This window comes from Aulostomus chinensis, chromosome 11, assembly GCF_037954235.1.
Source record: "Aulostomus chinensis isolate RoL2024-O1b breed Wild chromosome 11, RoL_Achi_v1.0, whole genome shotgun sequence".
NCBI classification, from domain to species: domain Eukaryota; kingdom Metazoa; phylum Chordata; class Actinopteri; order Syngnathiformes; family Aulostomidae; genus Aulostomus; species Aulostomus chinensis.
This window is the reverse complement of record NC_141330.1, coordinates 24,589,141-24,616,399: the sequence shown is the minus strand read 5'-3', so window position 1 is coordinate 24,616,399 and position 27,259 is coordinate 24,589,141. Positions and strand designations below refer to the sequence as shown.

General features: G+C 42.3%; 2 protein-coding genes across 3 annotated transcripts; both read left to right on the top strand.

Moving 5' to 3' along the window:
• Positions 1 to 1,001: 1,001 nt before the first annotated feature.
• Positions 1,002 to 11,295, top strand: LOC147253826 (matrilin-2-like). The gene is made up of 12 exons (XM_086217402.1): positions 1,002 to 1,197; positions 3,146 to 3,290; positions 3,425 to 3,997; positions 4,089 to 4,211; positions 4,815 to 4,937; positions 5,946 to 6,068; positions 7,465 to 7,587; positions 8,150 to 8,272; positions 8,392 to 8,802; positions 8,911 to 9,063; positions 9,395 to 9,487; positions 11,108 to 11,295. Exons 2-12 carry the CDS (start codon positions 3,164 to 3,166, stop codon positions 11,161 to 11,163), a joined length of 2,028 nt encoding a protein of 675 aa, XP_086073528.1. The 5' UTR covers positions 1,002 to 1,197; positions 3,146 to 3,163; the 3' UTR covers positions 11,164 to 11,295.
• Positions 11,296 to 11,556: 261 nt separating this feature from the next.
• Positions 11,557 to 22,517, top strand: LOC147253825 (uncharacterized). Of its 2 annotated transcripts, none has more exons than XM_086219131.1 (4): positions 11,557 to 11,968; positions 14,912 to 16,315; positions 18,057 to 18,125; positions 21,127 to 22,517. In XM_086219131.1, the coding sequence occupies exons 1-3, from the start codon at positions 11,881 to 11,883 to the stop codon at positions 18,119 to 18,121; spliced, it is 1,557 nt and encodes a 518-aa protein (XP_086075257.1). In that variant the 5' UTR covers positions 11,557 to 11,880; the 3' UTR covers positions 18,122 to 18,125; positions 21,127 to 22,517. The 2 variants fall into 2 exon arrangements, with proteins under 2 accessions (XP_086075257.1, XP_086075258.1); XM_086219132.1 differs by having other exon boundaries at positions 11,558 to 11,968; positions 18,060 to 18,125.
• Positions 22,518 to 27,259: the final 4,742 nt, after the last annotated feature.

The window sequence follows — 27,259 nt, the reverse complement described above, 5'->3', positions numbered from 1 at the left end:
AACAACGCCTCAGATTATGGAAAAGGTGGGGACAGTGCTTCTTGTTTCTGAACCTTCCTAAATATAAACTGCTGTGATTGGTTGTTTCACTGCCAGTCAAGAAATGGCGCTCAGTGATTGTTCAGCCACGCAGAAGAACAACCAATGACAGCAGCTTATCTTTTGCAGTGTTTCCCTAGCTGCATCCATTTAATAAACTATGAACTGCAGCAGGTTCAGTCCGTCCATCCATCCATTTTCTGCCGCTTATCCTGTTGAGGGTCACGGGGGGGTGGAGCCTATCCCAGCAGCCTTCGGGCGAGAGGCGGGGTTCACCCTGGACGGGTCACCAGTCCATCGCAGGGCCAGCACATATAGACAGACAACCATTCACACTCACAGCCACGCCTACAGTCAATTAGACTATCAGGTTAACCTCGTCCCCTCTTGTGGGAGGAAGCCAGAGTACCAGGAGAGAACCCACGCAGGCACAGGGAGAACATGCAGACTCCACACAGAGAGATCCTGTGCCTGAATCAGGGCTCAAATCCGGAACCTTCTTGCTGTGAGGCGACAGTGCTGACCACTGCACCACCGTGCCACCCAGGTTTCAGTCCAATCAGAAGCAAGAAAACTTGTCTGTAACCTTTTCCATAATTTGAAATGTTGTGTTTTCTGAAATGTGAATGTGTTTTAGATGTCTTATTTTTATGTTCAGGGCTTCTGTACACAGGCAAAATTTGTACAAAAAGAAATTCTTAACTTTTGAATATTTGATTCACGTCAAGTGCAAACAGACTTTTTTAACACAGAGCCATAAAATCTATGAAGCAAACGAAATGCACATTTAATTAATGATGCACAATTATTCCTTTAAAAGCTACGAATCCTCCTTTATAGCCCCTCAATGTCTGAAAAATGTAATATGTAATTTTTTAGATTGGGTTGTTTTGATTAACAATAAAGTCATTGGAAAAAGACAGAATTGAGTTTAAGAAGAGGTGTCTCTGAGGTTGGAGCCAGAGAGGAAAGAGGGGGAGTAAACAGAGATGGAGAGTTGGTGGAGTAAGAGGCAGGCCAGTGCAAGTGCCTGAGCAGATATAGACGGGTGGGAGACAGGCATGTTAACAGACTGGAGCTCCTGTCTTGACTCACAGTTGGGATTTACTTGGAAATTTAGTTTGAAGAAGTTGAGACAGTGTTAGTCTTCATAACAAGGTAGGATTTTTTTGGTTTGTTTTGAATTACAATGATAAAAAGCTGCACTCCTGCCTTTGCCTACACGTAAACCTTTTGCAATCATTTAAATCTTGTATTAAAAAAATGCTATTTTAAAAAAGGACTCCCCTTTTATCACCTGTTTACTAAAGAGCCAGGTTAGGATCATGAAATCCATCTAACTTAGCTGCTTTTGTGTTTCACTTTCCAGAAATAACTTTGTTTTGAATTCATGAGGAAAGATTAGAGGTTGCGCTGTTGGACCACACACACACTCAATATAGGAAGTAAGAGCTCAAATGTAATTCAGAGAAAATGTGAGAGGGGATTTGTTTTTTTAAGTGTCATCAAGGCTTTTTTCTTGTTATTGTCTCTCCACATTGGAGACGTAAACTTTTGGAAGATGTGTGGAGACTCATCAAACAGATGTGAGGTCAGAGGTTGTCAGCTCTATGTGGGATGCAACATGTGACCCCTGCAGGTCTTAGGTCAGAAGGATCATGTGAGAGAGCTGTCCAAACTTCATTTAGAAATCCTGCGATGTTAGACCTTTATGCGAGAACAACACTTCTTCCTGAAAGATCTATGTCATGTTACTCTGTTCATGTGAATATGTAATATACTGTATAACTCAACTACTCACCAGCAGGTTTTAGAGAGCAGTTGACCCTGCAGTTTAATGTCTCTCTTGAGGACCTGAAGGGAAACAATCTGAGGCACTGAAACTCTCCTAAATCACTTTAAACCACCCGCAACAGAACATCAGAAAACTCCAAAGTAGTTTAAACAGACTTCATGTGATGGCAAATGAGAAACACTGGCCTTCCTAATTATCCCCCATCCTTCAGAAACTCAAAAGAAGATGGAATGCTGCAATAAATTAATAAGTAAACAATTTCCAAACATATACTGTACTACATAGAATTCTGCTCATTCATGTGGCTCTGTGAGTACTTGAAATACAAGTACTCACAGTAAAATGTGATATCTGAGGCTGGCTAGGTCAGATATGCAGGAGGTGAAAGTTCTCCTATTTATATGCCTCATTAACGTATACGTGTCACTATAAGTGTCAGCATATTTGTCTCCAACACCAAGCTGGGTGTTTTCAGTCTGTTTTATTGTTTTTGCTGTCATTTATCAGAATAACTCAAAAAGATAATTGAATGATAGCAACGTTTGGTGGAAAGTCATGCCATGGTGGTGTCACCAAGAGGTAGTTAGCAAGTCAAAACGGTTCTATTTTGCTCATTACCAGAAATCACTAGTGGAAGATTTACAATCCGTACCTTCTACAGCACCCAGTATCCTCCATTCAGGTCAGGACATTCTCCCGCCAAAAAAAAACAGTTTATGGTAGAAAAACTCATGAAGAGTAACACAGGTGAGACCCATCCTCCACTATTGTGACATGCCAAGATGTAATGTGTACAGAATTGGGCAAGATTTAGAAAGAAAATAAATACAAGATGACAAAATTGGAAATCTGGGACGACAAACAGACAGAGAGTTAGAGGAATGCAGTGCATTCTACTCTATTCTTTGGCCATTTAAGTGACTTGTACTCATGCATAGACCACTTATTAATCAATCCTGCGCCTTTAGTGGTAGTGTATTACCTGAAGGTGGTAATCCAAATACTCCCCAGGAAGACAAGCTAGTGACTACTCTATGAGGAGCCAATAATTCCATCAGGAAATAAGAGAAATTCTCCAGAGAATCAAAGGTCCTCAGAGGATTGAGTCTTTTCTAAGTCAAGCCACAACTCAGCCTGAGTGTATCGAGACACACATTTGAATCTTGAGACAGATGAGAATATGTAAAAAGAAATTCTATGATTAAAATAATACAATAAACCTCTTGCGTTCAAATTGTTCCCTTCAAGCAGGCTCATTCTCTTCACACCATAGAATACCACCTCTCATCATGCCTTCCTCTCATGCTGCAGGTGTCAGCTCTCACCAGAATGAGGTCTCTGGCCCTCGGCTTTTTCTGCCTGTTGTGCTGTAATGCAGTTCGCCTGGACAGAAGGCGTCCCAGACCCTTTTCATCCAGGGGGCAAAAAGAGACTACAATCCAATCCAGAGCAGAGGGTAAGTGCTCCGCTGCTGACATCAGTTTGTGTTGTGTGTTTTACCAGCTACACATTTGTCCAACTCTATCAAAGGTACAAAGTGAAACCACGTCATTTAGGTTTTGTCCCACATTAGTTTGTGTCTGATTGCAGAAAATCCTTGCAAAGGCACCCCGCTGGATTTCGTCTTTGTGATTGACAGCTCTCGAAGCATCCGCCCCAATGACTACGAGAAGGTCAAGACTTTCATCATCAACCTGCTTCAGTTCTTGGAAGTGGGCCCTGATTCCACACGAGTTGGTCTGCTCCAGTATGGAAGTGTTGTCCAGAACGAGTTCTCCCTGAGCACCTACAGCACCAAGGCTGAGTTAGAGCAGGCGGTGAAGAACATGAAGCATCTTGCCACAGGGACCATGACTGGTCTGGCCATCCAGTACACCATGGAGACGGCCTTCACTGAGGCAGAGGGGGCACGACCGGCAAAGCTGCATATCCCACGAATAGCCATGATAGTGACTGATGGGAGACCTCAGGACTTGGTTGAGGAGATTGCAGCTCAGGCAAGGCAAGCTGGCATTCAGATTTTTGCCATTGGAGTCGGTAGGGTGGACATGAGCACCCTGAAGGCCATCGGGAGTGAGCCACACGCTGAGCATGTGCACCTGGTGGCCAACTTCAGCCAGATAGAAACCCTCATCTCAGTGTTCCAGTCCAAACTCTGCACAGGTGGTGAATCCCATTGAATTTAGATTCTTCTCCATTCGGCATGTGTCTCTATTGTTTGAGTGTCCATGTTTGTGTATGTGCATGTATGCAGGTGCAAAGATGTGTGAGGTGGTGGACCACCAGTGCCAGCATATCTGTGTGAGCAGTCTTGCCTCTTACAGGTGCAAGTGTAGGAAAGGTTTCATGCTCAATTCTGATGGCAAGACATGTAAAGGTGAAGGAGTACTTTTCTATGCTTTGTCTCTGGGGGCTTTCATTCTTCTGGTACCTTTTTGAGAGACAATTTGTTTTCACAATCATCAACAAAAATGAATGATTGTTTTGCCTTTCTTGCATGACCTACGGTCTTTTTGAATATAGATTTAGATTTCTGGTGGATGAATAATTGATCTACTTTCAACCGCTCTTTTTTATCTGTTTAATTCTCACAAGAGTAAAGAATGTATTTGATATTAAAGTCCTCATGAATACTGGGAACCATGTAAATATTATAGACGTTACTTCAGAAGGGAGGTTGAAACAGCAGTGACCCCATACATTAGAAAATGACTCCTTCAGTTCTTCTGTGGCTGGGGGAAGCCTGGCTGTGAGCAGGACCATGTCAGTATTCTGGTGACCTACATCTGCATGTGTGAGATGGTTCTGTCTTCAGTTAGATGGCTGGACCTGCAGCACTGAGAGGTGAGATGACTGGAAACGTGGCCCTCTTACAGCAGCAGCAGCGATACACTTTCCCCTGTACTCACAGCTGAATATGGACAAAGGCAACTGAATCCCTGTCAGCATACGATGAATGCAAGTATCCTCTGTTTTCTAGAGATTGATCACTGTGCTGACGGCACCCATGGTTGTGAGCAGGAGTTTATCAGCACAGACAACTCCTGTGTGTGTAGTTGCAGAAAAGGCTACACACTCCAGCCTGATGGGAAAACGTGCAAAAGTAAGTAGAGAGTGGTGCTTCTCTCTCTTTATCGCTCTGTTTATTGCCATTGACAGGAATGCACCAACCTGTGTACTGTACTGTTTGTTGACATTCGTCAATGTTAGCCCTGACTGCTGCCAAAATTGTTAATAGAATATCACAATAAATAAAGTTGTTAGTATGATGACTGATGTCAGTGGCTGATGTCAAATGTGCCCCTTCAAAGACAGTGCGATGAAGGGAAAAAAAACACCCCCCCCCCTATTTCATTACAACACCAACACCCCCACCCACCCACCCCAAACACACACATACACACCTGGGCCTTTTTGATTTTTATAGAGTAAAAGCAGAGTCATGTGAGGAACCAGGGTGTTCAACTCTTAATAAGAGCATTTTTAACAACTGTTCATGACGAAACCTTGACGTGTGGGAACCAGCACCAAGTGTCATGGATGTCTATGAGGGGTAGAGGAGGCAGGGGGGACAGAGAAGTGGAGGGTACGGACATGAGGTGCAGGGAGAAGCATAAAAGTCTGGGGACATCTGCTGGACAGATGGAAAATAGCAGGTAATCAATGAAATGGAGTGAGCGCAGTTTATCCTCGAAGGCCAAACAAAAATACATCCCTGAAATCTGCATGAAGCTGTTCTTGTCATGAAAGCATTCAGTAAATTATCTCTGATGACAAAATGAGATTATTACACTGCTGAAAGTTTGTCTTAAAGTATTTTGCTCAAAAAGGGACTCCCAAGTTTGCCACATCTGGATATCCCATTTCTGTGAGCAGGATATTTACTTAACTACTGCTAACGAAAACACATGCGTGTTGCAACACAATGATTTAACATCATAGTCTTTCTCTGCTTAGAACATTAGTACAGGAGCTCTTGGCACAGTTTGATGTGAATGGTTGTGTACAGGCACAAGAGGCTACCTGTTCAAATCTCAATTCAGCTCATTGATTCTGTTTTACAAGTAATTACCCCCCAACTCTACTTATAAATGGAATAACTGTCTTGCAGACATTGATCACTGTGCTGATGGCACCCACGGGTGTGAGCAGGAGTTTATCAACACAAATGATTCCTGCATGTGTAAATGCAGAAAAGGCTACACACTCAGACCTGATGGGAAGACCTGCAAAAGTAAGTGTCGGGTTCTTCTTTCCTCTTACTTACTGTTGTTTCAACAAAAATAAGTTTGTATAGTTATGGTTTATTACATAAGATTGCCTTCTCTGGTCACTGATACACTAGGAGGACATGAGAAACACTGATTCTCCTAAAACTGTTAATAGGACAATTAAATCCATCCATCCATTGTCTTCCGCTTATCCTGTTAAGGGTCGCGGGGGGGCTGGAGCCTATCCCAGCAGCTTTCAGGCGAGAGGCGGGGTTCACCCTGGACGGGTCGCCAGTCCATGGCAGGGCCAACACCTATAGACAGACAACCATTCACTCTCACAGTCACACCTACAGTCAATTTAGAGTCTGGATTAACCTGGTCCCCTCTTTATGTCTTTGGACTGTGGAGGAAGCTGGAGTACCAGAGAGAACCCAGCAGGAACAGGGAGAACATGGAGACTCCACACAGAAAGATCCCGTGCATGAGCCGGGGCTCAAACCCGAACCTTCTTGCCGAGAGGTGACAGTGCTGACCACTGCACCACCGTGCTGCCGAAAAGTTCAATTTTTTACTAAAAAACTTTTATTAACACATTTATTTGTTCTGTAGAGTCACAAACTGATGCATTTTTCTCCAATAAGAATGTGAGATTTATTACTCGATTACTTGACTGCTGTGGCCCTTGAAGATACATAGTGCAGATAATAACAATAACAACAAAAACAATGATAATAATAATATCGCAATTTATTTGCACAGCACCTTTCAAATCAAAAAAGCAGTGAGAAATACTTTACATCAAAATCAATAAAACATTTATAGGCAGTATTGTTTTCTAAAAAGCCTTTAAAAAAACAAGATTAAGACAAATGTTCACTTATAATCAAGACCATATGAATACATTTTAGAACAAATGCCTGCTTTCTGGGACTTGACCGTAAAATAAATAAAACAATAAAAGTAACAGTATTGAGAGAGGAAAATTGTAAAAAGAGGGTAAAAGCAAATGGTTGAGTTAAAAGCAAGGCCGCAAAAGATGGTTTTGAGCTGCTTCTTGAAATCATCTACAGAAGCTGCATGTGTGATATCACGTTCCAGATTTTCAGAGTTTAAGTGCATAAAGCCGCATTACCACTGTTTACAATTGTGGCACACACACCAGCACTGAGTGATCCAAGGGGTCAGTTTGGAACAAACTCACATCTGCTGGATAAGAAGACGGCAGCACATTAAGGATCTTTTTTGTTTGTTGTTTGACGTAGGGGAGCCAGTGGGTCTATAGCTGATCAGGCTCAGCTCTGGATGTCATGCAAGAATACCATCCCCTGGAGCCTGGCTGATGAATTGAAGACATCATGGTAGAGGATGATTGTCCTTGATCATGTGGGTACTGATGAACTCAACCCTCTGTTGCAGAGATCAACCATTGTGAAGATGGACAGCACCGCTGTGAACAGGAGTTTATGACCACAGAGGATTCATGTGTGTGTAAATGCAGAGAAGGATACGCCCTCCGACCCGACGGGAAAACATGTCGGAGTGAGTCCAACTCAGTCAACGCCATGAATGTTTTGTAAATCAGAATAGAGTCACCTTGCTTGAGGGAGAGTGAAAACCTCTAATTTAAATTTATTTATTTATTTTTTTTACATTTTCCAAAAGAAACTACAGATGAGCGGAGAAATCTCAGTATTAACCTGTCAATTTGTGAGAGACTAAATCAACAAAATTATCAGTGTGTATTCAGATGCAGCAATGAGGCAACATGTTGGCCAGTTGCATAATTGTTTTATACATTTTTCAGTGGTTGTGCGGTCGGTGCTAATCCCAACATTTCATACAATTCTATTTTTGTGTCCCCAGGATTGAGGGGAATATTTTGTGTTTGTTTGCCATGACGATGCAATAATGTTCTCAGAGAGACACATTTTTTGAATCACTTCTCTCTGTAATGGTATGAAACATGGTGTTTGTAATGCTGCTGTCTATGATTGAGGTCAGTGTAATGACTCCAACAAGCTTCCAGGATTCTGTGCAGACGTCTCAACATGGATAAACTGTCAAAACCAGTATATATTTATGTATTTTGTTAAACTGGTAGGTCTGGATGTCTGCCAGACTGTGGACCATGGCTGTGAGCACCAGTGTGTCAGCACCAATGATTCCTACATCTGCACATGTTTTGAAGGGTTCATGCTGGCTGAGGATGAGAAGAGCTGTAAAAGTAAGATGCCAATCTGCTCTGATATAGAGTATCTAAAGTTTGCTTTCGTAGAAATACGGTACAAACATTTTACACGCCAGCATTTACTCTTAATTGGTTGATGTTCCTGTTTCTGACAGAGCTGGGGTGTGGTGACGGAGTCATGGATCTAGTTTTTGTGATTGACGGCTCTAAGAGTTTGGGCCCCATCAACTTCGAACTTGTCAAGCAGTTTGTAAATGGCATTGTGGACTCGTTGGACATTTCTAAGACAGGCACACATGTTGGGCTTCTTCAATACTCCACCAAGGTCCGCACAGAGTTCACCCTGGGCCAGTACATGACAGCACAGGACATCAAGCAAGCGGTGTCTCACATGCAGTACATGGGGAGGGGATCCATGACTGGCTCCGCCTTGCGTCACATGTTTGAGCTCAGCTTTTCAGCCAAAGAAGGTGCCAGGCCCAACATTCCACATGTCAGCATCGTCTTCACTGATGGAAGATCCCAGGATGATGTTTCCGAATGGGCTAATAAAGCAAAGAGCGATGGTACGCTAATTATCTCGTATGCTCCCAAAATGCACTGGATTTCTAATTTCTTTATCTTCATTGTTATAGAATTTTCCCATCATTATCCTGTTTGTTTTTTTCTTTTAGGAATTTCCATCTATGCCTTAGGTGTTGGCAAGGCCATTGAGCAGGAGCTGAGAGACATAGCTTCAGAACCTGATGAACAGTACCTTTACTATGCTGAGGATTTCAAGAAAATGGGAGAAATTACAAGGAAGCTCAAGTCCAGGATATGTAAAGGTGCTCCACATGTGGCTCAACTCTCTCCGCTTGACAGGAAATTTCAACCCACCTACTTAGTTCAAATGTAAGACAGAAGAGAGAGATAACAGGAAGTGCATCTTCCAAAATAACAGCCTTTTCTTCCACTAATATGATGCGTCACTGATTGAAGCAGAGCGGCCGAGTCATGCCTGTATCTCATAACTTCACGTTTGTCCACAGACAGACAGGAAGGAAGGAAAAGCTGCAGGGAGAATTTGAGGGAAAGAAATCTTTGGGGAAAAAAAGGATACAGAGGAAGCAGATCCAAGGAAAGCAAAATTCATCTCATTCGTTTTTCCCTCCACAGACAAACCCTCTGAAGAAAACATGTGCCAGTGTGAGAACGTTATGATGTTTCAGAACCAGGTGGCTGAGAAGATGAAGAAGCTGGCTCATAGTAATATCCTTTTTCTGAATAGCTGTTTCTCTCAGAGCTGCCTTACCATTCAAAGGTTTTCCAGGAATAATATCATCATTAGCAACAACAAACCAGGGCAAATGACCCATCAGAACACATACATACATACATAATGGTAGCATTATTCTTGTGGTTTTCAGCTTCACCCTGATGCTTTTCTGATGACAGCTTTCAGGACAGTTTATGAAATCACCTATAATCACAGAACTAAAACTGAGAGGAAAAAAAAACCTAGTGTGTAATTATAATGTATGACTGAGACCATAAACAAAACTATACTAATATTCCTGATATAAGCACTCCTTAAATGCATTTTCCTTCATTAAAAATGGTAAAAATGTTTACACTTGCTAGGATGGCTGCAGATAGACACGTAATGCTTATTGTATCATTGAAAATTCTTTTAAAGGCAAAGGCAAATTTATTTGTATATCACCATTCATACACTGGGCAACTCATAGTGCTTTACAGAGGGAATGAGAAATTGAAAGTTAGAATCAGTTTAAAATCGAAAACATGAATTAAAACATTCAAAAATCATTTAAAATCAATTCGACAGCAGACAAATCAATATTAAATCAATCCTTCAATACCAAATCACCCAAATCAATCCCAAATCAATACAATAAGAAGGCTGCAGTAAACAGCAGTGTTTTTAGCCCTGATTTAAATGAGCTGACAGTTTGTGCCCCCCTCAGAGTTTCAGGGAGTTTGTTCCACAGGTGTGGACCACAGAAGCTGAAAGCAGCTTCACCCTGTTTGGTTCTGACGCTGGGGACACTGAGTAGACCTGTCCCTGATGACCTGAGGGGTCTGGATGCTTCATACCCAGTCAGCAGCTCTGACATGTATTTAGGCCCAAGCCCATTCAGTGACTTATAGACCAGTAACAGGATTTTGAACTCAATCCTTTGACACACAGGGAGCCAGTGCAGTGATTTAAGGACAGGTGTAATGTGGTCCATTTTCTTACTGTTGGTCAGGACTCTGGCAGCAGCATTTTGGATGAGCTGCAGGTGCTTGGTTGATTTTTTACTGAGACCTGTAAAGACACCGTTACAATAATCTAGCCTACTAAGAATAAATGCATGGACGAGTTTTTCCATGTCTTTTAAAGGTGAAACAAGCATGTACCAAAGTAATATCTGAAGCGTAGTTGCAGTATTAATTCATCAGGTTACATAAACGCATAAATAGCAGCAGCGCCAGGTGGCTGAATGAACCTGATGATGTCACAGGCCTTCAGTGCTTGAGAGAAGGCATTTCTATAGGACGATGGATGTGTCATTACATTATTTTGCCAGTGCAAAAATGTAAACCTTTTCACAGAGGTCTGAGATTGTGTAAACATGGCGTTGAGAGCAGGGTGATGCCGTCACATTCACACCCCAACTGATGCAACAGGGCGATCTGCTGGCACAGCCCGTATTCTTGTGACGTTCCTGACCCTCACGTCTGCTGCTGATGACAGATTACCTTTAAGTTCACTCCTTTGAGAAACTCTACTAGTTTATGTAGATTTTAAATGTCAGTGATTTCTATGAGTACATGTGAGTGTGTGGATAAAAAGAAAATCGTGATTACTTTCTTTAACAAGGCTACTTGAAGCCATGTCAAGGAAGCTGGAGTCATTGGAGAACCAGCTTGTGCACAAATAAAAAGCTGAGTCTTCTGTCCTCCTCTTACTTGAGACACCGAGTTTGTGGACTCCCTTTCTTGAATCCTGCTCAACCAGCTCTTACGGATTATGATGCTTTCACTAAAGTTATTTATAAACTTTTGTATGTGACACAATGTATTTTTATCTGAAATGTTCTTTGTAATGCAATCAAAATAAAAGCATGACGCGTTTGTGAGGTAGTTTGAGCGCACCCAACCCAACTACTGAACACAACAACAGTCGTTTTCAAACTCCTCACCTTTCCTGAACTACCGGAGGAGATGAACACAGTGTACACGCGCTAACATGTTACCACAAGGTGGTGGATCTCTACCAGAGGAAGGGGCGGGGCTTCACACGTTTGCCTCCTCCTCCTCTTCCTGTGTGAGCGGTGTGTGTGTGTGTGTGTATTTGTGTGTGTGATGGCAGCAGTCAGGCAACGTTCAGCTGGAGAGTTTTTCCTGCTTAGTTGCTCACAACAGATCGTTGTCTGGGGCAGGAGGGCAGCAGGCCATGCATGAACACACAGACAGACAAGGGGAGATACTGGTGCCCAGCTTCTCTTAGGATCCGAGGAGAAAGTGGAGAAAGTGCTTGGCTGTACATGCTTTCACTGCCAGACATTCTCTGTCTTTGCTAAAAGAGAGTGGGAGACTGCTTCCTTTAATAGTCGATTCGTTTTCCATTCATCCGCTTCATCTGAAGTTTTTCAAACATGGGGTGCTCCTCATCCAGTGCGCAGACTATTGATCAAGAGAAAAGACCGGGTACGAAGCCAGAGGAGAGCAATGGAGATACAATGGGTGAGTTGACTTCACTTTGTATGTTTTAAAGAGTCAGTTGCCTTTGTGTGTTTCGATCTGTTCAGCGTAGAATAGGTCGGTAAATTTTCGCAGCTATAGCACATTAAGTTATTTCTTTATTCAGTTAAGCTTGGCCGAGGGGTGTGCGTCTGTTGCTGTTCTGGGACACCGTGTGCTTTCCCACTCTGATCCACAACATTCTATAGTACAGAATAGTAGTTCTATAGTGAGGATAGAATTCATTTTAAGACATTTTCTCATGAATTGAAAAAAACACGAGTGCCATTTTTTTCTGCGTGAGATCCTCCGAGAGCATATTGACAAAACCGGAGCTGACAACCCCATTCCATAAAACAAAGGTTGGATTTGAATGAGGCTGGACGGGAGAACTGCATGCAAGTGGCCATGGTTGAAATCCAGTCAGAGGTGGTTTTTGGCAAAAGTTTCAACACAACCAGTCTGCTGCCTCTCTGCAGATTTACTTTGACTTCACACTCAAAAATAGATTCCTTTTCCTCCATAGACAATTGTTATTCTCTAAAAAAAAAAGTGTGCATCTTCCTTGTGCATCCAAAGTTTAAAAGGGAAAGGCTTGTTGAAGAAGTGAGTCACTCAGAAGTTCATTTGTGTGTGCATTAGACAGTCAGTGTGAGAAATCTGCAACTGACATACAGGCTGAATTAAGGAGAGAGAAAGAAGCTGAGAAGACGAATGACCAATTAAAACAATCCAATATGTTATCCAAAATTCCTTAGCATGTGAAGCTCTGCTCTCTAAACATGTAGCCATGCTCCTTATAAACCATATATGGTTTGTTTGTCTTTGCATCTGTACTCTGTGTTCAAGCCTGTGCATGCACACACACCAACAACGCCAACACAGACGATGATTGTCCATTCATTGGTCCAGCAGCATACTGGCACATAGCTATGTCATGCCAGGCGCATGACATAGCTATGTGGTGTCATGCTTTCTTGTACAACATGTTCTCATTAAATCTTGCCTCGTACAGTACACACTTGACAGTCCCTGCCCTTGTTAGAGAGCTCTATGCATCTGATTGTTGATGCTCAAGTGAAGCTGACACTTAAACCTGAAGGAGTGTAAGCTGGATTATCATTTATGATCATGTCAGCAAACATCAAACCACTGTAGTTAATGATCAGGCTGATCAGTAGCACAACCAGCATCTCTCGCGATGTCACAGTGTGGTGTTTGTGTCTGTCCCCAGCTGTACGGTCACCTGGAGAAGCTCTGGTCCATTTCAAGGCTCTTACATCATCCCAAGAAGAAAAACATTTATTGTACTTCACTTAGGCCTCTCTAGTGCGGCTGAAACATACAGTATACAGTCTGTCTAACTTACCAGCTGTACACCACCAAGTCACCCCTTGTCCCAACCCCTGTCCAGGCCCCCTGTTTGTACCCCCCCCCCCCCCCCACACACACACACACACACCCCCTGAGCTCCTGGCCAGCAATGCCACTGTTTTGACTGGAATCTCTGTCATCTTTGGCTGCCAAATCATGTTGACGCTCGAGTCATCCATGCCTAGGGAGACTGTCTCGTCTCACACACACACACACACACACACACACACACACACACACACACACACACACACACACACACACACACACACACACACACATCAGTTCTGGGCAAAATGTGAAAGATTCTTGTTGTGCAGACATAGCAGATTGCAGGAAGAGATAAATGTTTAAAAGCTGTTATAAAGAATATACTGAAAAAAGCTACCTAAGCCACATCTATTTTTAACTATTCCGCACTCAGGATTTATGACATTAGAAATATTCCATTGTAGCATGTCTGCGTTACCTGCTCTTCCACAATTGTAAATTTTTCATGGGAGATTCCAGGCAATCGCATTCCCTTCCACCCATCACTCTTGGCTCCTCTGACAAATAAAATCAGGAAGCTGCAACGTCCAAACTATTCACCCATTCAGCTCACTGAACCCTCCTGGTTTGTCTCATTTGTGAACAATGTCCATCCGATGTTTTTCCAACAAAGTCATGGAATAATAAGACAGGACAAAAGCTTCTGTTAGTCTTTTATAAATCCTGAAACTTAGATGTGCGTTCTAGTCCCTGACATTTGAGCTAAAATATCCATGCATACTTTTGTTGCTTATCCACTGTAGTTTTTCCTGAGTATTGTCAGTGTGTTTGTACACACACACACACACACACACACACACACAAAACAAAAAATGCACAAAGAAAACTAAATCATTTCTAAGAACAAAAGTCATATGAATGAGAAAGTGGGTAGGGTGTCTCTGGGCAAAGCCCTGGACAGATTTGTTTTATTTCCTCTGAGAGTGCTTTGCGTGTCCTCTGGGCATTAGATAAACACAGACTTCCCTACATCATACTTTGAAGTAAGGAAATGAAAGGATTTTCTCTCCCGTGCATTCTGTTGGCCTTATTGTTTACTGCCTATCTCCTTTATTAACTACAGTTCTCTTACATTTATCCAAATATAGTGTCTGTTTTTGGTGAAAGACAGAATTGAAATGTTCAAATTCTCAATGCTGCAATAGTTAACACGTTTGTTTAATCAAGTTAACAGTTTCAGCTGATTATCGTTGTTGCTGAGATAAAGGAAGGACTAAAACTGGATTATAGACAAAAAAACTTAGGGAGTGATGTTTCAGATGATCGAACACAGATAAGAATGTAACCATGACAAATGTGGTGATTTATAAACAAAACCCTTAAATTCATAGATGAGCTCAAGGTCATGTTCAGACCCCTGCAGCTTCCGGTTCAAGGTTCTTCAAAGCTTTTGTAGCTCCATATTTCCATGTCGGCAGCATTAGAAATTCACAGGGACCCCTGCGGGAGCCAGCTGGTGACTGCTGATTCTTGAGATGAGATCCTATTTATGCTTGTCTGTGCTCATCTTGGTGTTGCTAGGACTCAGAAACGGCATCATCCCGGAAGATACAGAGACCATCAAGGACCAAATGCAGCTCCCAGTGCAGAGTGCCTTACCAGATGATCTTCAAGTGGAAGCTGATGATGGACAGGCAGTGTTAGTGGCTATGGAGGCTCAGGAGGATCTTGGCTCTGGGGAAGACCTCATCCCTGTTCCTCCACCACAGCAAGAATCTGACACTCCTGAAGAACCAGCTCCATCGCCTGATCCAGCAGAAGCCTCTGCTGAGCCTGCAGCTGCTGAAGTAGTGGTGGAATCTCTACCTCTTGGGGAGGAAGTTGCTCCTGTAGAAACTGTAGTGGCTGAGGAACCTACTGAGGTCAAAGCTCCTGATGTGACTTCAGAGGAGGTCTCAGCTGTAGAACCTGTACCAGTGCAAGCACAGTCCCCTGCTGCCATTGAGCAGGCTGCTCTTGTACCTGCTGAGGGGTCCCCTGAAGTGGTCACCCCAGCTGTTGTTGAGCAGGTGGCCCCTGTACCTGCTGAGGGGTCCCCTGAAGTGGTCACCCCAGCTGTTGTTGAGCAGGTGGCCCCTGTACCTGCTGAGGGGTCCCCTGAAGTGGTCACCCCAGCTGTTGTTGAGCAGGTGGCCCCTGTACCTGCTGAGGGGTCCCCTGAAGTGGTCACACCAGCTGTTGTTGAGCAGGTGGCCCCTGTACCTGCTGAGGGGTCCCCTGAAGTGGTCACACCAGCTGTTGTTGAGCAGGCGGCCCCTGTACCTGCTCAGGAATCCCCTGAAGTGGTCACGCAGGCTGCTGCTGAGCAAGTTGCTTCTGTAGCTGCTGAGGGTTCCCCTGATGTTGCCACCCGTACAGTTGAGCCTCCTGTGGTTGAGCCAGCAACAGCCCCAGCAGTTGTGCAGGAGAAAGTAGCTGAAACCCCCCCTGAAGTCGCTCCTCCTGTTGAGGTCGAAGCTCCAACTGACAGTGCTGCACCACTCATTGCCTCAGCAGCTCTGGCTGACTCTTCAGCACCAAGTGAAGCAGTTGCAGCAGTACCAAGTGAAACTGAGGCACCAGCAGCAGCTGAGGATGTACCAAGTGAAGATTCAGTATCAAGTGAAGCCTCAGCACTGGTTGCACCCATTGAGGCTGTAGAGTCTGTAATAATTAAAGAGATTGCTGTGGCAACCGTTCCAGAGATGCCTCCGTTAACTCCAGTCACAGTTAAAGCTGAGCCTCAGCCTGTTGCTGAAGAGGCCACCAAACCTCCTGAAGCCTCAGAAGTAGTTCCAGAAGCTCCACCAGCAACTGTAACCTCAGCGATGACAGCAGACAGTACAACCCCAGTGGAGGCTCCAGCGTTAAAGCCTATTACAGGATCTGAAGCACCCTTGGCATCAGCCCCTGCAGCTGATCCAGCCCCTGGACCCTCACCTGAAGGTACAATATGAAATATTGATGACTGATGTTCTATTATCTTGTCTGACATTCTGCATTGTTTCCCGGCATATTCAAACAAGGAAATACTTATTGTATTGTCTTTCATGTCAAATAACATAAAATATCTGCAGAACATGTTTAGTCATCTTTGTACACGTGGCTGTTGACATAAAGCAATGTGGTTTGGTCACATTTCCTCCAGAGCAAGTTAGGTTTTGACTTAATTTCACATGACAAACCTGTCTTACTAACTTTGACTCCAAGGTATCACACAGTGTTTTAACCTGCTTGACAAACCATGAAAGACAAATTTTGACAGGCTTTTTGGAGGGAAGTCAACCAGTGCAACACTGATGGTGACTGATATCCCTGACAAATCTCTGCAAACATGCCTGAGGTGCTAAGCATGTACGAACAAGTTTAAGGGGGTCAGGAAACACTCAGTAATGTTCATTAAACAGTTAAGCTTGGTCTCTTGAAAGACAAAGACATCCATCTTCGTTCTTGGGTACTAAGCAGATATCCAAAATCTAGATATGGCTAGCAACATGAAGAAACACAAGGAAAAGTTCTGCAGCTCTTTTAATGAACAGTCCTCCATACAGGTTCTTGTCTGTACTCATGGGATTGGTTAGAGCTGACAGGATCATCATGATATTGTTGGTCTGTGAGACAAAACAGATAAGGCAGTGTAATGGATAGAAAGGAGCCACATAAACTCACAGACACACGCTGTGTGAAAAATGAAGGCTCATTTTAGCAGCATTCTATCAACACAACAGCTCCAGTCACGCAACTCTTAACTCATTGGGCTCTATTGTTACCAGCCCAGGGAATAATTATACCCTGCTGCTTCGAATTATACAAGGCAATTTAAATGTTTTACAAGCCTGACCAGATTCCAGTCATCATGCGAAATAGTCAAGTCACAGCATTTCAAGGTTTGATATTAAAAAGGAATTCAGCTGAATATGATGTGATTCTAATAAGTCAGATCCCACTCAAATTGTCTCTATTCTAACGATTTGTATTCTATTACTAGCTCTGATTGAAAGAGCAACAACATCATAACTGTCCTATTCTCTCAGTGAAAAACTAACACATTTCTAAGACTCACCAATAGCCGAAGCAGCAGTGTTATGGCCACAATTTGATGCTTTTGAGGGAAAGAATCCCTCAAAAATACATGCAATCATCTCGAATTAGTATATGAATTATCATGTACTTCTTGACCATATCATTTCCTTAAAAGTACCTCCACTGGTAAAGTGCCTCCTAAGACAGAGATCAGAGATTTTAGAAAAACATACACCTCACTCTTAAGAGAGAACAAGATGTACTTTTACTGCAGGGACGCCCATTCAAGCAGCACGTGTAGAATACTGGGCTGGTGTAGAAAAGTTGTTGCATAATTCTTACTAGCCTTTCACTTAGGAGGCTTTGCTGTGGGTTTGGCAGGGTAATTACCATATAGAAGTGTGTGTGTGTGTGTGTGTGTGTGTGTGTGTGTGTGTGTGTGTGTGTGTGTGTGTGTGTGTGTGTGTGTGTGTGTGTGTGTCAAGAGGACAGGTAACTATCTAGCAAACCAGCAGGATCAGATATGGTTAAGAAGGAATGTTAACTCTTCTCTCCTCTAGTGTAGTGGATGTTGTTACTCGTATGATGAAAATATCATCTATTGATGTGTGTGTGTGTGTGTGTGTGTGTGTGTGTGTGTGTGTGTGTGTGTGTGTGTGGCAAGTAGTGGAGTCTGCATCAGAGGAGTCTCAGGAAACAGGGAGCGTGAAAGCCAAAAAAGAGGACTAAGTTGGTAAGAGCACAACCACAAGCCACACTTCAACCCTGTGTAAGCACTCAAGGAGTATGACGCTACAATTAGATGTTATGTTAGGGATAATCAACAAGTAGGTGTGCGTATGTATGGTTTTGGATGCACGATGCGGAGACAAATAACCACCTGACACATTACCTCTGCAGTGCAGAAAAGAGTATTCAGCCTGTACCATGGTCCAGTTTTGGATCAGAAACTGTATAAGCTCACGTACTCATTGATTATCCCTTTTACCCTGGTCAGGCTGAATACTCTTTTCTGATTGACTGTCAGGGTGTTGATGAAAACTACATGTATCCACACATAGTTCGGCTCAAGCTTAATTACTCGTTCGAAATTACTCCACCAGCCAGGATGTTACGATGGCAACTGTTAATTGTCAAAGCTTCCCCACTAACGGCTGATAAGTAACTCAAAGAACTAAAGACAATTTCAAGAACATGCCTGCAACACAGCATCATAGCACCGCAATGGTGTGGGAAAGTAGCATCAGTCTCGGCACGTATCTGAACACGTGAAACGAGGGTCAACATTTAAGCTAGTTTAGCATCATTAACAAGTCTCTAAACATATCTTTATGGACTAACAAATCAAGGTAAGTGCTCAAAACTGTGAGCATACATCACAATAAATGCATTATACAGCAAAAAGTATGAACATCTGAAACATTTAAGAAAATAATTAATCATCACGAACCGCGTTGGATGTCTTCCTACCAGCGAGTCATCCTTTTTTTCTGTGCAGTTCACACCCCTGCAATGGGAGGTTGCATCCTTTTTTCTGTTATTTAACAAGCTCAAATCTACTCCATACTCAATATTTTATTGCCATGAAGTCCAATTTTATTGTTTCAATGCAGTTAAATGTGCTTATTTTGAAAGTAGGTGATTGGCGATGTTTCAACACAATCTCTCAATGCACGTGGTGGAGGTGACCACCCGACGCGCAGCAGAGGCATCCAAAACTGTATATGCACACCTACTCTTTGATTATCCCTCACCTAGTGAACACTACAAAGATACATTAACCATTACATCTTTTGTAAAAATGTGTTTTACTGACTAGAGGCAAATTGTTATGTGAAAATTACAGTAGTTAACAGAGGTTAAATACAAGTGATATCACAATTTTGATACTTTCTTGCAGAAAATGTCAAAGCTGCAATGTTCATCCATCCATCCATTTTCTATACCGCTTATCCGTTAAGGGGGGTGGGGTGGAGGTTGGGGGGCTGGAGCCTAACCCAGCTGCCTTTGGGCAAGTGGCGGAGTATGCTCTGGGAGTGTCGCCAGTCCATCGCAGGGCCATCACATATAGACAGACAACATTCACACTCACAGCCACATCTACAGTCAGTTTAAAGTAGCCAGTTAACCTAACCTGCATGTCTTTAGACTGTAACACGAAGCCGGAGTATCTGGAGAGAACCCACGCAGGCACAGCGAGAACATGCAGACTCCACACAGAAAGATTCCGTGCTCAAACTGGGGCTCAAAGCCAGAGTCATCTTGCTGTGAGGTGACAGTGCTGACCACTGCACCACTGTGCCTCTCAGTTGCAATGTCAGTAGTTGGAACTGAAAAGTTGTTGAGGCAAAGCTGAAAATGGCTGAAAACCCCCGCAACAGCTGAGACAAAACTAAAAGCTTAAAGCAATACATCACCACAAAGGCATTTTTTGCCTTAGGTGTCTTGCACTCGAGGTGTTTTTCCTCCGTAGTCACTTTTGTGTGATTTCAGAATGTAGAAGGCAGTCTGCGTATATTTAGCTTGAAGCTGAAGGCGACTGACGGCTAAGAACAGCCCAAAAACAACAAACTCTCAAGCGCATTACCCTGTATTATCCATGGTGTCTTTATTTAACCGTATGCTCAGTAATCCACAAACACTTTGCTTTGAGCTAAAAACAAAGAAAACATACAACACTTCCTGTTAGGTGCTTGTTCATGTTAGTGCCAAACTCAACTGGTGTTACATTCAGTTGAGCAACTAAATCATACTTGTCCATACTTGTTCACAGTAGCGCCAAACTGGAAGAGTTATTTATTTTGTTTTTCTTTTAGCTCAAATCATTATCCTATAATATGCTCTAGAATTTGTAAACGGATGTTTTTAGGCAGTTTTCAGTCGTCGTATTGCTATAGCCAGTACCTCTCAGTCACCATAAGCTTCACGCTAAATATACGGGATGCATTCTGGAGTCACTAGTGCAAGAGGGAAAAAATGTCTGTGTGAGCTCAAGACATTTATTTGTGAGAAAAAGCAAAATACATGTTGGATGAAGTGCCACTATAAGAATGAAAAGCTGAATCCGTTTTGTGGAAGGACGGAGGAGGTGGAGGAGTTTAAGTATCTCGGGGTCTTGTTCACGAGTGAGGGTAGGATGGAGCGGGAGATTGACATGTGGATTGGGGCGGCATCCGCAGTGATGCGGGTGCTAAACCAGTCCGTTGTGGTGAAGAGGGAGCTTAGCCAAAAGGCGAGGCTCTCAATTTACCGGTCGATCTACGTTCCAACCCTCACCTATGGTCATGAGCTTTGGGTAATGACCGAAAGAACAAGATCGCAAACACAAGCAGCCAAAACGAGTTTCCTCCGCAGGGTGACTGGGCTCTCCCTTAGAGACAGGGCGAGAAGCTCAGTCATTCGGGAAGGACTCAGAGTAGAGCTGCTGCTCCTCCATGTCGAGAGGAGTCAGTTGAGGTGGTTCGGGCATCTGGTGAGGATGCCTCCTGGGTGCCTACCTCAGGAGGTGTTCCAGGCATGCCCAATCAGGAGGAGGCCTCAAGGCCAACCCAGGACACGCTGGAGGGATTATATCTCTCTGCTGGCCTGGGAACGCCAGAGGACAGTCTGGGCTTCCTTGCTGAGGCTGCTGCCCCCATGACCTGGACCAGCCAGATAAGCGGAGGAGGAGGAGGACGACGATATTGTGGAAATGGAGATCAGGATTTTCTCACCTGTTCTTTATTCTCTTTCAGGCACAGGAGTTTGACCAAAATAACACCCCCCATAAAGCTGGACCGTGAACTCTAAAGGCAACTGGAGGAAAACCATGACAAAGCAACTAAACACTGCATCATCAGTATTGTGCCATCAGCTCTTACCAAACTGTATACGAGAAACATTAATATTTACAGTGCCTTAACTTGTCATTAAGGGGATTTTTTTCCCCATGATTTGTAAACTTTATCATGAATTTTTTTTAATTGTTTACTGAGACCTGAAGTGCCTGAAGCCACAAAAGGTATGTGTAGACTTAAAAAAATCAACAGTGCGATGAAAAGATGAGAAACACGACACAAAAGGGTGCAATACTTCATCTTGCTACCTGACACTGAGGTGTGTTGAAGTGTTGTCAAGGTTGCTTGAAGTAAATCCTTAATTATTTAAAGTAGCTGCTTCTATGAGGAATAAAAGCCAAAAAAACAACTGTGAATAAAATAATACAAACAGCTTGAGGTAACGTGCGCTCAAAATTAGGGGAATGAAAAAGAAACTTGCTCGTGATGTTCCTCACCAAAATGGAACATTTTATGACAAAAAGTGACGTTCGTTTTCAGAAGTGTAAATTCTGCCATAACTCCACGTTATCAGTGCAACTCTTCTAATAATCTGATGCATTAATAGGAACACAGTAATAAGTAACATGCCTGAGTAACAGTGTACAATGTCATACTGATGAGCACAATTATTTTTCTTGGGTTTTGTTTTCAAACCACATTGTCAGTCTCAGAGGTAAAGTAATCTTTGTTTGTTTTTGAGGATGTGTGTGATGGATAAAGAGCGTCAGATGCACATGCAGAGGACTGATGATGTCATGATCCAAGCTGACTTTCTGCCATATCCCCTCGAGGCCTCTTGAGCAGCTGCGCTGTAGCTGGCAGATATTCAAAAAACATCTTGTAACACAGATGTTTCAGACTGTCTATTTGAAATGAATTCAGCCTGAGGACGCTGGGGAGTTTCGCTCACTTTAAGACGTACTGGAACTAAATCAGGAATAGTTTGATTGTTGAGATGCATGGTGTTGGGCTAGATGGATAGGTAACACCTCAGAGAATGTGACCCAAGTTTCTGCAGTATTGGGACTGTTACTATGATCGAGTAAATAGTTAAAAACCAAACAAAACATGTTGATTTTTATCCAGTCTGAGAAAATATTCTAGATTAGACAGTGGATGATTGCAATAATTCCATGCCAGTGATTTGATTCAGCAACTCCTTAACTAAACTGTAAGAAGATTGAGAGAAATACTACAAAGAATGTAGATTCTATCTACCAAATCTTTAGTGAGGATGGGAGTAGACAAACTCCCTGTTTGATATTTATATAATCCCTAAAGTAGCTGAAGTGTGCCAAATTAGTTCTTTTTAAGAATTGTGATAAGGGAATCTTACTCCAGAATACGACGGGTGTCCAATCAGGAAACTATGTGCGAACAATTCAAAAGCCAATTTACCCTGTAGATGGACAGGTTATGCCCTCTTCCCACCAAAAAGAGAAAAAAAAATCATCAAAATTGTACCATGAGCTGTTTTTTGAAAAAAACAAAAAAACAAAAACAAAACAAAAACTCTTATATGAAATGCTAAATACAATGTACAATCAATATAAAAATGTAAAATTGTAAGATCAGTTTATCCTTTATTTTTTTTTGTATACAATAGAATTTCAAACAAATACTATTAGGGAGAAATACATTTGGACCTTTTTTGGTAGCAATAAAACAAAGCATTTTACAATCATTTTAGAGGCAGGCCATTATGACATTGTGCTCAACGTCACACTGGTCGAGGCTGAAATGACATGTTTGTGCAACACTGATGTCATACGCACAGTGGTTTTGTTTTGATTACATCATCATCATGAAGTAGAACAGGTGGAGTACAGTAAGAAATCAGCTGATGGACTTTATTTAAACTCATCAGTATTTCTTCATGGTTTGTTGTAAAAGTTCATCTTTCTAAGTTGTGATGGATGTTGCAGGAACATTTTCTTTGTTATTGTCTAACTCTTTGTTCGTCTTCGTCTCTTTGATAAATGTTTTCTATCTTTGAACGGTTTTGCTAACCTAGTGTACAGAATAAAGATTCACCCAATCACGTGTTTTGTTTGTGTTTTTTAATTCAAAATGAGGCAATTCTACACACCTTTGGAAAATGCTGTGCTCAACAGAGATTTTCTGGTCACAAGCCAAAAAAACCCTCATCATTACAGGGTGCTCAATTGTGTTAAATTGAACTAGACAGTTGCTCAGAGAAGCTAAAACTGGCTTTATGACAAACATATTTAAATGCTGTGTCCATGTAAACACACTAGCAATAATAGCTATGTAGTATACTAGTTATAGTATAATAAAAGTTAAAAAAAGTTGTACACTACAACAAAAAGTTGTAATATAAAAGTTATTCCCACTCTATGTAAAAAGGGCCCAAAATATACTTGATGCATTTTGCAGTTCCTTAGGATGAAGTGGCTCTGAAGACAAACTGATCTGGAATGCTGCCTCACATGTACTGACAGGAACTGAAATTTTGCTGAGGGATCGTGTGATTAATTGCCAGCCAAATATGCCAGTAAATTCAGTTAAAAAAACAAACAAACTGCAGTCACGCATCTCAGTGTGTTTTCCTGATAATATTGGTTTCTTGGGTTTTTGTCCTTCACTCAGAGCATGGAAATAAATGTGGTATGTGCTGATAAAACCATTAGAATCATAGATGTCCAGCTATACAGTACTGAACAATTTAAATTCTACCCCATATATGGACCAATCACCAGCGAATGAAGGTGACAGTGAGTACCGTACTCAGCATTCATCCACAAAAAGCTTTGTTCATCTCAAGGAAACATCTGGATTTCAGTAAATGAACATCTGAGTTATATTTAACCATATACTGTATTACCATTCATAACTACAGAAAGTACTTCCTGTTGAAAATGCAGTGCCGACTGACAGATCTGAGGTTCCAATCCTTTTCCTTATTTGGTAACAACTTGATTGCCTAAATATATCAACATATTTATGTCTCTTCATAAAATGTTATTTTTCCGTTTCACAAGCCTGGGTTGCACGACGGACCCGTTTACTGTGTTGTCTGAATGACGGGAAAGGTAATTTAACACTGAATGTATCATTAGATGACAATTTTATAGAAACAGGATTGAAAAACAGGATGATGTAAGTAACCTCTGTCAAGGGACTACTTCCCTCCTCAGGCTCCATGTTTGTTTCACACACAAACACTAATTGCAAACTTACAGTAACACAAAAGCATGATTGAAGAGAACTAACTGAATTCAGTTCGTCTGTCTAGCCCACTTTATCAGTGCGTGTCCTTCAGCTACTTTGAATGGAAGATCACATCAATAAAAGGAAACAAAGTTGAGGACTCAAGACTGATCGTCTTACATTTTTATTAACCTTTATTCTTAAAATTATACTGATCAATGGTGTTGATTTACAAGTTTACCTTAACATTCAGGCCATAGGTTTTCCACCCAGGAAACAAACCAGGATCAATGGATATTCTTGAGTGGTGACGTTTCCACATTCAAAGACAGAATAATGCTAAACACGTGAGTGAAACTAATCTGTATTCATCTTAAATAGTTAACATGTACCAGCCTCACAAACCAGATCCAGTTCCTTAATGGAGTTGTCAGGGAAGTTGTCAAAGTTTGTCTTACTATCGTGGCGTCTATTTGGCAGGAAGTCTTTGCTCACTGTTGTCATGTTAGAGCTGTCCAATTACAGGAAAATCCTCCAGTCATACATGCATATTCACATTGATGCCACTCCTTTCTTAATCTTTACTCTTTGTTTGGACGTACATTGGCTTCTACAAAGTGCTGGCTTGTTGTCTTGGGAGTCCACAATCAATCCCATCTCCTCCATGGTGATGACAGTACTCCCTTCCCCAAAGCTTTGGTAAAATTGAAGAAAAAAGTATGATTTTTTTTTCTTTTAACTTTTTCTCACTCAGGCCATAGATTTTCCACCCCAGAACCAAACCAGGATCTACAAACATTCCTGACCAGTGATAAATGGGAAAGCAAAGTTAAATTGAGTTAAACTCAAAATTTCCACACTGAAAAACAAAATAAGGGTTAATGATTTGAGTGACAAAACTTTTATTTCAACTGATAAATAGTTAACATGTACCTGCAAATTTCTCCATCCAGGTCCAGTTCCTCAAAGATAAAGGAAGTCAAAGTTTATTTTATTGTTGTTGCATCGACTAGGCAGAAGTCTAACAGCGCCACATGAGCCAAGGGTCGCTGACATCTCTGTGCGTCACCTGAGGCAGGCGACAGTCTTGGCGGAAGACTTTATGACGCTGACTCACCTGCCTCTCCATTATCATTATCTATGATGATTACAAAAAAGGAACGCAAACTCAGTTGGAGTTAACTGCAAGCGTACCACACTCAAAGGGTGTGAAGAATCAAAGTCAAACATACTTGACTGCAAATCAGCAAATAGTTCAAACACATCAGCAAACCCCAGGTCCAGTTCCCTTACAAAGACATCCAGAAACTTCTCTGTCTGGCAAGAGGTCTTTGGTTGGTGATTTGAGGGGAACTAATTTTCCTTAATTAGGTCTAAATTCTTGCTTGTGTTGTACGTCGCTTTGGACAAAAGCATCTGCTAAATGAAATTGTAGAATTGTAGAAAAGATGACTCACAAAAGGAGGTTTGAATCGAGGGCAGCTTGATAGTATATACACTTGAGGATGTTCTGGATCTGGCTTCTTTGGTTCTCTCTGACTAAAGGAATGACCCCACAGAGCCTGAATACAGGGGACTCCCCCATAGTTAGTCAGAAGTAAAACCCCCCTGATGAGAAGCAGAAAAATCTCTCCTCCATGGATAATCCACAGAAAAGCTAAACTGGTAACTCAAACACAAAACTGTTGTGGGCAGCAGGCCTGGAGAACTAACAAGCTGAGAAGCAGGCAGGGAAAGAAAACAGATGAGCAAACAATGAGTGACAAACAGAAAGCCCACCTCAGCTTCACACCCAACTAATCACACAACAAGAGACAGGTGGGAGAACAGGAGGGGAAGGAAGGAGCTGATTGGTCAAGAAACACTAGGCGCAGGGCTGCGACTGACCAGACCTAATGAACCACACAAGACACAGGTGAAGCAATAAAAAAAGGAAGGACAGGAAGTGTAAAGTGCATGGACACATTTCAAAATAAACCAGGAACTGACAAGAAAACAAGGTGCAAAACCACAGCATGAGAATAATAGTGTAAGAAAAGAGTCCTTCATTACAAAACTGAGGTCTAGCTTCACTAATAGGATGGGACAAGAGTATGAAATTGTATGCAATATAATGAAATAAATGGTCAATCAAATCCATCCATCCATTCATTTTCTACTGCTTATCCTGTTGAGGGTCGCAGGGGGACTGGGTCCTATCCCAGCAACCTTCAGGGGTGAGGCGTAGTTCACCCTGGATGGGTCATCAGTCCATCACAGGGCCAACACGTATAGACAGACAACCATTGGCTCTCACAGCCACACCTACGGTCAATTTAGAGCAGGGCTGTCAAACTGGTCCAGTAAAGAGCCGTGTGGCTGCAGGTTTTCATTCCAACCAAGCAAAAGCAACACCTGATCCAACAAGTGAGCTGTGTGGACACAGCTTAGTTGATTTAAGCAGAAACAAGTGTTGCTTTTGCTTGGTTAGAATGAAAACCTGCAGCCACATGGCTCTTTACTGGACCAGTTTGACAGCCCTGATTTAGAGTCTGGATTAACCTGGTCCCCTCTTGATGTCTTTGGACTGTGGGAGGAAGCCGGAGTACCCAGAGAGAACCCACGCAGGAACAGGGAGAACATGGAGACTCCACACAGAAAGATCCCGTGCAAAATTCAAAATACAAAATTCAAAATGATGCATCCCCACACCTTTTAGAGGACTTTGAGTCTGTTTTCAGGGTTTGAGACATGAAGATTCTCACCAATCTGAAGCGTTCATGGCTGTGAAGCTGAAAAAGAGAGATATCAACTTCAAGACACCCAAACCTGTTAGCAAGTTGATGAACTAAAAGCTCACACGCTTTTCTTCCAGGTAGCAACTGATGTTGGTGTTAGT